The sequence below is a fragment of the Scophthalmus maximus genome, chromosome 17 (genome assembly GCF_022379125.1).
Source record: "Scophthalmus maximus strain ysfricsl-2021 chromosome 17, ASM2237912v1, whole genome shotgun sequence".
In the NCBI taxonomy this organism is placed as follows: Eukaryota; Metazoa; Chordata; class Actinopteri; order Pleuronectiformes; family Scophthalmidae; genus Scophthalmus; species Scophthalmus maximus.
The window spans coordinates 15391138-15402054 of record NC_061531.1 but is presented as its reverse complement, the minus strand read 5'-3'; the positions used below and the strand labels follow the sequence as shown (position 1 = coordinate 15402054).

Here is a 10917-nt window from a genome sequence, read left to right as displayed (position 1 = left end):
CAGTAACTCCGTTCATTCAAACCACTCACTTAAACTATAATTACTCTACTACTACTACTACTAATACTCATAATAATAAAACAATATAACAATAATAATAATAATAATGATGATGATGATGATGATTATTATTATTATCTTTGCATAGCACCTTTCCAATAATATGTAAAAGAGGCTTTATGGCAAAGGAAAATATATATGATAAAACTGCACGGTAGTAGAAAAAACATGATAGGAAATGTTAGGATGTCCCATTCAACAGCAGTAGTATGTAAAAAAAATAAAAAAATAAAAAAATAAATTTAAAAAATAAATAAATATATATATATATATATAAATTATTGTATACGATAAAGTGTATACAGTAAACATAACAACTGAGAAATATAATATATATATATATATATATATATATATATATATTATGATTGAGATCAGTATCCTAAGAATGGTATAAATAGCTCACCTGATATAAAAGTTATCAAAAATAACAACAACAACATGTACACATATTTAATGAATAAGGTAATAAATCTTTAATTTATTTTAGTTTTACTTTTCCAAAGAGTAGGGCACTTGATAGAAATAAGTCATGCCGGGACTATTAAATTATTTTAATACTTAACCGAAAGACACGTCTATCCCAGGTAGGAACTGTTGCGATCAGTGTGTTGAAGTACGGTGGCTTCTAGGTACGGGTATTACAGCCACGCATGCGCCTTTTGATCATGTGGTCCACATGACCTCGAACAGTTTCAAAACAATGTGGAGCGCGTCGCTGCAGAGGAGATGTCTTCACTCGTCTCTGTGTCTGATGAAGAAAAGTAAAAGTCCCGCGGAGCAGCGGTGGTTGACGCGGCAGCTGAAAGACCCGTACGTCAAGGCATCGCGCGCACAGAACTTCCGGTGCCGGAGCGCCTTCAAGCTGCTGGAGATGGACGACAAGTTCCGGCTGTTGCAGCCCGGGGACAGTGTGGTGGACTGCGGCGCAGCGCCCGGAGCCTGGAGCCAGGTGGCGGTCCAGAGGGTCAACTCAGCCGGGACAGGTGAGAGTGGGGGCGGGGAGATGAGCTGCACGATTGAGCACCAGGCAGGACCACATGATAAAACTCTGGCAACTTTTAAAGGCCAAACTTGTATTTATTATATGTAATACACTTTTTTTTTATTATTATAACTATATTATAAATATACATACTGAGAACCTTAGGGTATTGGCTAACTTTTGGTTTTACTGAACTTATTTCTATACATGATTGTATATGAGTCATTATTGGTAAGTTGTGATAAATGTGACAATTCCTGCAATCCTTTAGACTTTAACAGGCAAAGTAATTTAAAAAAAGATATTTGTCTGTTTGCAGTCACCTGTGGAGGAAATATGCATATGCATAAGTTTACTGTGTAGGTGAGGTAATATAAACTTAATTTGGAGACAATAGTTTAGTAGGTAATAGATTCAAGGCCACTAAAGGGGTTTCCAGTTTCCCGGTTTGCCTATTTGCACATACTGCATTTCTTTTTAATGTTGTCTTGAAAGTTGTGTCTGTAAAATCTCCCCATGACCAGTTTATCATTACATTTTTTTCCCGATTGCTTCGAGTTTGGAGCATGTGAGAACAGACAAGGATTTCACATCGAGGTTACAGGATGTGAAGCAACTACCAAAGATAGATTTCAGTGTCTAACGCATAAACATTTTCAGATGAACTTCTTTTCTCTCATCCCAGATCCAGAGTTACCTCGTGGCACCGTTGTTGGTGTTGATCTGCTTAACATCCCTCCCCTGGACGGCGCCCACTTCCTGTCCAGTCACGACGTCACCGAGCCCGCCACCCACGGCAAACTGCTGGAGCTGCTTCCCAGCGGCCGGGCTCACGTCATCCTGAGCGACATGGCACCGAACGCCAGCGGTTTTCGAGAGATGGACCACGAGAGACTCACCGTGATGTGTTTGTCTCTGATAGACTTGGCCGAGAAGGTTTTGCAGCCGGGTGGCTCGCTGGTGTGTAAGTACTGGGACGGGATCCTCGCTCAGAAGCTCCAGGAGAAGCTGTCGAGTGTGTTCGGGAGTGTTCGGACTTTAAAGCCAAATGCCAGCAGAAAGGATTCTGCCGAGAGATATTTCCTCGCTAGAACGTACAGGAAGCCGGTAAAAAGATGAAAGCTGACCTATATTTTTCTAATGTGTATCGTGAAATCGAAAAATTTGGTCAATTTTTATGTTTTGCAGAGATTCCCAAAAGTGCCCACTGTGTTTAGGATCAGTCTGAACGCGAGGAAGAGGCTCACCTAATATCTTTGATCAGAAGGTGGCACTGTTGAGGCATCGGTGGGGCTCACAGCTGCATCACATGCTGTTGGCACTGATTTATTTATTTATAAAAGATTTTAAACCAAGCAAACTTAACACAGTAGCGTCGGTGAATCAGTAATGTGTAAACCTATGCAAGAATCATCAGTTTGATAGTCCTCGAGAGCCCAATGCTGTAGTTTCTCTGAAGTTTATTGTTTGCCCCACTGTTTGTTCTACACACTTGGTTTGGTATTTGCTCTGCTGCAGAAAAGCCATCCGCCGGAGCTGCTTGTGCTGATAATTTGCACTGCCCGGCGTGTAGAAATATGTAATTGTCCTCTCATTGAGAGTTTTATGGAGGGAAAAACCTAATACATAAGAGTCACATACAGAATGATTAATGGGGAGTGGGATGATACTGAGGCTTGGCACGCTCGTGCAAGTGTTGTTGTACTCTTGCTCTCTCGACAGTGGCAATTTCCTGAAAAACATCTTTATTTCTAAAAGCCCTGTATTGGACGTTACGGTAAAGTCTGGAGAGATTCAAAGGATAGACGTTGCTGATATAACACTTTCTACAGTAATATGTACATTACTGTTCTTGTTTCTCTTGCATTCTAGTCACACCAGTCACCAGGGGCGTAGCACGAAAACTTTGGGCCATGTGCATATGCAGTCTTAGTGGGCCCCCCCTCCCCTCTTATTACATCAGCTCTTAAGCAAGTATATTTGTTTATTTTATTCAACAAGGGATAGAGATGACTGGCTGGACCAGGGATGTTGAAAATAGCACTGTTAAATAATAAAAGACAAGCAAATGAGATTTCAGTAGATGTCATGTTTTACAGCGCTAATTGTTTGTGTTCACTCACTTGATGTTTCATGTAAATAGCTGCTTAATATAAATTTTCTAGCAACCACTTGATGAGCTCACTCTGCCTCACATCCTCAATAACATGAGAACAGGAAGGGAAGGTAATGTTGGTTGATTTAGGGTTAGCGTTAGGCAGAGTTTAGCGGACATTTAGCTCAGCTAAGCAGCTAGGTGCAATCTACATAGGCTTGTTGTTTTGAACTGCAGTTTTAAACTACTTATTAATGACTTTTCCCTCAAATTATGATAATTTTTCTCACTCATCTTTTGGTATCGTCTGACTCAAATTTGAACTGAAAGTCTTTGAATCCCCTGCAAATGCTTCTTGACAGTTACCATGTGTTAAACCTTCTTTGCTAGTGGACTGACCACCTGCACCTCGAATACTGTTTAAGATACAAAGAATAGTAATAATAGTGATGGTAATACTGAATTAACGAGAGATATAATTAAAAAACTGCAGAAAAAAAACTTCTTGAGGGACCTCCACATTTTTATGTGCCGCCACTAATCCCAACATATGTTGCAACTACTATTAAATAATATTTCAATTAAATTTTAAAACATGCAACTCCAAGGATTTTTTTTTACCCATTCTAGCTGAAAGTATGTTCCTTAATTTCCTATAAAAATTAAATCCTTCAAATTACCAATACATTAGCACTGTTATCCAATTTCAGAAGTGAAAGTCTGATCATTGCACAAAATGACAAACTAGAAGCTTAATCAAGCCTGAATTTGCATTTATGGCAGCAAAGGAAGAGATTGCTCACATGAATAAATTAATAAGTTGGCTATTTGGCCTCTCCGTCTCAGGAGTGATGAGTAATACAGTAGGAACTGATGCATTCAGTGTGAACTGGAAATTAACTGCAGAGAAAAGGGGGGCTGACCTCCAAAGATGATTGTTTGGAATGAATGGGCGCAGCCATGCCTGTTGATGAAGCCGATAGTGAAAGATATGAACAGATGACCAATTTTACTTCTCATTACGTGTTTATTATTCAGCCCTTTGCTATTTAGATTCAAATTATTCTAAAATTACTGTTGGATTTATGTTAATTCCACTGCAGACGAGCCCCTCGGGCTCGGGACGGACGATGATTCATTCACAGGTTAATTCATTCTTCTCTGGCCAGCTGCAGGTTCACATGTAAATATTGGTAAAGTAAGTGAGAAAAACAGTTCTAGATGGACACATTTTCTTGTTTTAATTCAGATGATGCCCAGTCCTGCAGTTGCTTTTATAATCACTTGAATTTTGAAAACAGGTTTGTGCCTCACAAACAAAATGCTTTGCTTCTATTTGTGCACTTCAAAAATCTCAGCATTAGATGGAAAGACTTGAAATATCAGTACGTTCCTCTTCTCTCTTTTCTCTCCGTGAAAGATGTAGTGAGAGACCAAATTATGAGGACTGTAATTGTACTGCCACTTAGTGTCACCTTAATAAAGTATCACGTAGAAAAAGAACAAAATTGCTTTCACTTGAGTGAGCTCTTAATAGATACCTACACTAGAAAGATATCGAATGAATCTCCCTCGTCCTTCGTGCCCCTGATGTTACCTGCTCCTGAGTCAAAGGCCTGCAGAAGACATGAACAAGAAAAAAGCAGTTGAATGGTTTGCAATCTGAATTGATTGGTTCCACCACATGCTTTCAAAAAAAAAGGAAGAATAAAATGGCTGCTGTACCTTGTAGTGATTTAGAAAATGTCATCCCATTCAGATGCAAACTAGCGAGTGATGTTCATGAGACGCCACAAAACGTGCTAGAGTTTTAGAAAAGAGGGGGTGTTTCCTTTTTTACAATTGTTTTGCTCCGCCTCAATAATGGAAACAAACAGCCTCTCTAATACTAACACAGTGGAAGTCTCAATTTGACAGGAAATTAAAGAAATGGTAATATCGTTTTCCAACCATCGTGCCATTCATTCCCCTGGCTGACCCAGGTTGCCAAAAATGAATTGCTCGTCTGACAACATTCATCATTCCCCGAGTCCCGTTCCTGAATGTTAGCAGACTGAGCCGAGCAGGGCAGTCGCCGAGTAATGAGCGCTGTTATGATGATAATTTCCTGCCGTCTTCACAGATAAATGAATCTAAAATCTAAGGACTGTATGTAGACAGCAACTGTTTGTTTGTTTTTTTAGTTTTTTTATTGGTGCCACTTTCAGTCCACGATGTCGATACTTGTGGCGAGCCGTTTGACATATAAGGACACTGGGACATTTCCCTGTAAACAACCGAGTTACTCAGAAAACGTAGGAGTATGTAATGGAGCATGCGATTAAGATATTCACGCCTGTTCAAACTCTGGTGCATCAGCGTGCCAAAGACGATCAGTTATGTCTTTTGTTCCTGCCTCCATGTCACACACGAAAAGGGACAGGACAGGATGTGAGTGAATAATCAGACAATCTCCTCTCGATCTTTGCTTTTTTTTTCCCCGAGGTTACGGCGGCCCTGCGGTAAAAATGTCAGGGACGTTTATTGCAGACAAGGCGAGGGATGGTTGTGGGTGGAGGGGTTAAAGAGACGAGGGAAAAAACAAAACGCCGGCGACGGAGAACAAACAAAGCACTTTGCATCCGCGCATCTACTGACATTTACTTGAGAGGAACGGAAACTGACTGCAGATGGAAACTGAGGCGCTCAGTTTCCATCTCAGCCCCCCCCCCCAGGGCTTCAGCAAAGCCAACTCTTCTGCCAAGCACGGACAAATGGTTTTAGCTCGTAAAGAAGAAAATGGATGTCCTGCCCTCTTGTTGTCCTGTGTTATCCCAACACCATCATTTTCTACTGTCCTCTTTGCACTGGACCCCAACGCACTCACTCACACAGCGTTTTCCTTCCACTCATAAACCAACCAGTCACCACAGTGTTGTAAAATGCAATGCTTTCCCGAGGAAGGCCCGAGCTGATGAAACACTACGGCAACGTAGAAGTGGCGCCTCTTTGAAATTAAATTTAAAAAAAACCCCAATAACTTTGACTTCCATATAGCTTTAAAAACTCCGGAGCTCATGAATAAACATGCTTCATTATCATCATCAGTTAGAATTTGGGGTACGGGCGATGGTGCGTTCGCTGTAGCAACCTCAAAGCTTTTGGAACAGTTTACCAATTACAATTAAAGTGTTAAGCGTTAGATATGGTTCAGGCAAAACTCAAACTAGGTTTTTCTCAGAGTTCTGAGTGTCCTCAAAGTTTCATTTTTATCTTTATTTATGGTATTTGATTGTGCAACTCTAGTTATTTTAAATCTGCTTTATGAATAAACTTGATGTTACTTATCCTGTGAAGTCCGACTTGTCTGTCTTTACAACACTCTATGTCTCAACAAAGTTTACATCGGCAAACATTTTCGAATCAAAACTGATGTGACTTTTTAAAAATGTATTTTTGCCTTTATTTTGATAGTGGAAAGCATTGAGGTGATTGGACACGAGAGGACATCGAGAGAATGTCATACAACAAAGGACCGAAGAGATCCGAGACAATGGGGCATTGTCATCATGTGTTCAGTGTTTTGAAACCCGGAGGCGACCGTGACTCCACAATGTTGTCGGTCCATCATGACGTTGCTTGTGATATTAGGCCGTGCAAATAAACTTGAGGTGACTTGACAGTGTTGGAACAATTTCATCTTCATCTTACATCGTGTGCTGTCACATTGTGTTTTCACCATTGTTTTTCGAAGGAGCCAGCAGAAGAACTTCATTCATACCAGTTTGAATACTGAGGGCAGAAAAAAAAATATGAAACGTACGTTTTAATTGGATTTTTCTTTTCTTTTCTGTTTAAATTAACTTGTTGTGGGACAGGTGGGCAGCTATCTGGTGGGAATCATGGGGCCCGGGCTGCTCGCTGGTAGATGGGAAAAATGAGGAGATACAACTGGGAATGAAGACAGATGGTGCAAAGGCTAATTGTGAAATGAAATCTTACCTGTCTCGTACTCTAGTAACTAACTTACTGTTTACAAATAGACATTTTGTCCCAGATAGCAAATGATATCTTACTTGTTGTCGAAAAAATGTTTACACGTATTTTTGCACCTTTGTTGCCAGCATACGCAGCTAATGGAAGTGTGCGAGGGCGGCATTAGATAAATCAAGGGTGTTTATCAAACCCACGACTTCCCAGGTAATGACTGGACGCCCTGGGATTACTTAGAGAGTGCGAGAGGAAGAAAGAGTCTTTTAAATTGTGCTGGCTCTTTAATCTTTCTGAAGTTGCACAGGCAGGTCTTGACATGGTTTGACAGTGGGTGCCCCCTTGGGTTCATGTCAGCACTGTACAGAGAGCTGGTTGTACGACCCGAGGCGCTTGTGTTGGGTGTTGGTTTTTCTCGAGCAGAATGGGGAGACAGATAGGACGAGCTGTCTGCCGGCTCCCACTGAGCTCAGCCGGTTCTGGTTGACTTGTCTCATTCCTGGAAGTTGCAGAAACTCACCTATTGGGGGAGTTGTCATTCTACCAGCAGGAGAGGAGAAGACAACACTTTTGGCAAGGCATCTAACATTCTCTCAGAGTGGAGAGCAGCGGGAGGCTGATGAGTGTGGAGGAAGAAACATGTCCTCATTGTCATGCAAGGTGACTGAATCATTCTCGTTACTGGTCTTGAACTTTGGTCGATTCCAGCTGTGATTTTAAATATTCATATAATTTGCGAACATGGTGTGTTAAGTTGAAGGACCTTTTTAATTTCAAAATTGTGTGCATCATCGTTGTGAGTGTCGACATACCGTCAACACAATGTGTTTCTCATACACTGATTAAAATGGTCATCATTGAGTTTTATTTTTAACCTTGTGAAATTAAAATCAATCCAGTGTTTGTCTCTGGGGACAAAAATCGTCGACTGGGATTTAAAGTTAGCATTCTGTATGTGTGCAGCAGTTGCTCTGGGATGTTTCTTGTTTTGCTTCATTGCCACAGGAACCCGGGAAGAGGCTTTGAAGTGAACTGTATAAGAATCTGTTTATGAGATTCTCATCAGAAAGTCGGTTTCTATAGTAGGGCTGTGTGCTAACCTACGAGGAAAAGAGGCCTCAAATGAGTTCCTTTTCTATACTTCACAATATATTCAAAGGTATTGGTGAAAAAGGTGTTTGGAAACGAGAAAAGAAAAAAAAAACAGTCCACTAAAAGATGGATGTGTGTGGCAAGCGGGGCCGAGTCGGGTTGTTGGTCAGGAGGTGGAGGGAGGTGAGGGGCGGCCTGATGGGACCACGAGCAGCACCTGAGTCCCATTAACTCTCTATATCTGTCGCCGGCCTTCTGCACAGTCACAACCTGTTTCCACCGCCTCGCCATATGGTGGCTTCAGCCTTTTCTGCTACACAGCCATTTATTTTGTGAAAATAGTCTCTTCCTTATCATTTCTTCTTCAGGTGCAGAAGTTTGCTACGGCAGAAACCAGCATTTTGCAAATGTCTCCATTGTGACAGGACTCCCATACCTCAGCAGGATGAGCCGGCTCTTTGTTTCCCATTTTATTGTTTCTGGTTTTGTTTCACTAATTTCCCCTCAGCCTGCTGTGAAATGAATGAACACCTTTTCGCTATGGTCCTTTTGGTTTTGTGAAAGGGAAAGAGCAGAACATCCTGCAAAAAGAGAACATGTGTTGCTGTGCACCTCTTTCCCCTTTGACTTCAATGTGATATACTGGGTTTAGCCAATGTTGCTGAGATGGTAGGGTGAGTGAGGAGAGAGAAAGCCAGACAATGAGGTGTTTAATGTCAGGGCAGTAAAATATTGAAAACCTATGTAGGACTTAATTAAATTAAGGTCTTATTTTTGATTGTGACAGAGCCATTGGGCTAAAGTTTTAATTAAATAATGTATGGACAAAATACATCTGCATCGCGTAACTTCACCTGTGCTGGTGAGAGATCATTATTGCCTGTGTCATGTTTGATAGCACACACATCACATCGAGAATCTCAGCTAACTATTTCTAGATGAGCAACAGCCAAATGCTTTGACTCCCTGAGTCATGTTGTCACAGTTAGGTTGCTATAGATAAACAGCAGAGAATCTATAAAGAACATATTGGGTGAATGGATTTCAGGGCAATCACTTTCTTGTTTTGAATGATGTCACCAAGTGTTCCTTTAATGTGTCATGGTGTGGACAAACAGACACATCCCTTACCCTCAGGGGTGCCCCAAGGCTCAGTGCTGGGACCCCTTCTCTGTGCAATATTTGCAACTTCATTGGGACCAATTATCTGCTTGCATGGCTTCCGATAACACTGCAATGCCGACGATACCCTGCTATTCCTGTCCTTCAGGGGTGGATGACCCCATGTTCTCTGCCATCCCTGCACACAAGGCCATCACGGTGCTGATTGTTCTCGTTTGGATCAAACTACCTAATGCTATCAGAGCAGGGGCTTCTCCTATCTATCTTCAAGAACCTCTTAAAGACTCATCTCTTCTGAAAGTACCTCATCTCCTAATACCTCTAACACACTAACATGCCTCACTTGCACTTACTGTGATCTCCTACACTTTGTCTTACTGAACAACATTTAGCACTGAAACCTGCTTCAAGGTCTCCTACTGTACTGAATCGTTGGTTTTATCCATCTGTTGTCAGTCACTTTGGATAAAAGCCTCTACCAAATGAGTAAATGTAATGTACTGTGCTCTCAGTCTATATGCTAACTAAGGTAAGCCCCTTCAGGTTCCATACTTACATAATAACAGTATCATTCTTCCCATTCAATGTAGAAAATAAAGGAAATGCTTAATTTTTTCAATCAGTCTAGTTCTTCTATGATTCAACCAGTCCTGTACAGATGGACTTCAATATAACATTAATGTCATTTAAACACATTATACACTAGGTTTATGCATTTATGCATACATTCAGTACCGCATATGAATCACATGCCTATATTAGTGCTGAGGACATGATACCTTTTTCTTCTTTAGTCATAAATACATATGCATATTTGTAATCTATTAAAATAATTCTTATCTATTCATCTGATAAATAAAAAAATAAAAAAAATATTCTAAATGTATTCTTAATTTTAACTCCAGCACCATTTGATAGTATTATATAAAGCTGTTCACCTTTAAGTGACTATTTGGTTCTCTCACAGTTAAAATCTGTAACAACCTCTGTTATTACTCTTGTCTAACCACATCTTGTCTCGCCATGGTGGAAAATTATGCCAAATTATTTCCCTTGACAAAGTCTTAAACTAAAACTAATGAAACCTAACAGTGAAAAATGACCATTGTCAAGGCTGCCAAAATGAAATGATGATAATCATTTTTCAGGTCACTCTGTCCTTGTCTTTTGTTGCCTTCAGTTTTGCCTTCCTGATAATGAGAGACTCCCACATGCACAACTGCGAGACGTCCTTTATATAGATCTACATACCTCATGTGTGTCCACGAGCTATTGGTAACATGAGGATTTTACCTGTTTCAGGTGCAAATATTTCACAGTTGCTCATTTGATCTTTTTCATCTTTAGGTTTCCTTGAAACCGTTTATTTCAAAGAATTGGTTTGATACCTTTTTCGTCCACTCTGGTTATACGGTTGATATGAAATGAAATTCTATGTCACAAATAATCTTGATCAGAAGAAGATCAGCGCGACAAATCTTTGGCAGCTGTCACAGTTGAACATCACGAGTTTTGTTTGCAGCAGTAGAAGCAGCATGTGCAAATCACTTCCAGATCCCAGTCACTCAATCTTGACGCGTGACTATAAACTATT

The 10917-nt window shown here is 40.6% G+C and overlaps 1 protein-coding gene across 1 annotated transcript; it reads left to right on the top strand.

The window, feature by feature from the left end:
* The first annotated feature begins 710 nt into the window (after positions 1–710).
* Positions 711–3119, top strand: mrm2 (mitochondrial rRNA methyltransferase 2). Its single transcript, XM_035616140.2, has 2 exons — positions 711–1046; positions 1731–3119. The coding sequence occupies exons 1-2, from the start codon at positions 740–742 to the stop codon at positions 2162–2164; spliced, it is 741 nt and encodes a 246-aa protein (XP_035472033.1). The 5' UTR covers positions 711–739; the 3' UTR covers positions 2165–3119.
* The last annotated feature ends 7798 nt before the right edge of the window (positions 3120–10917 follow it).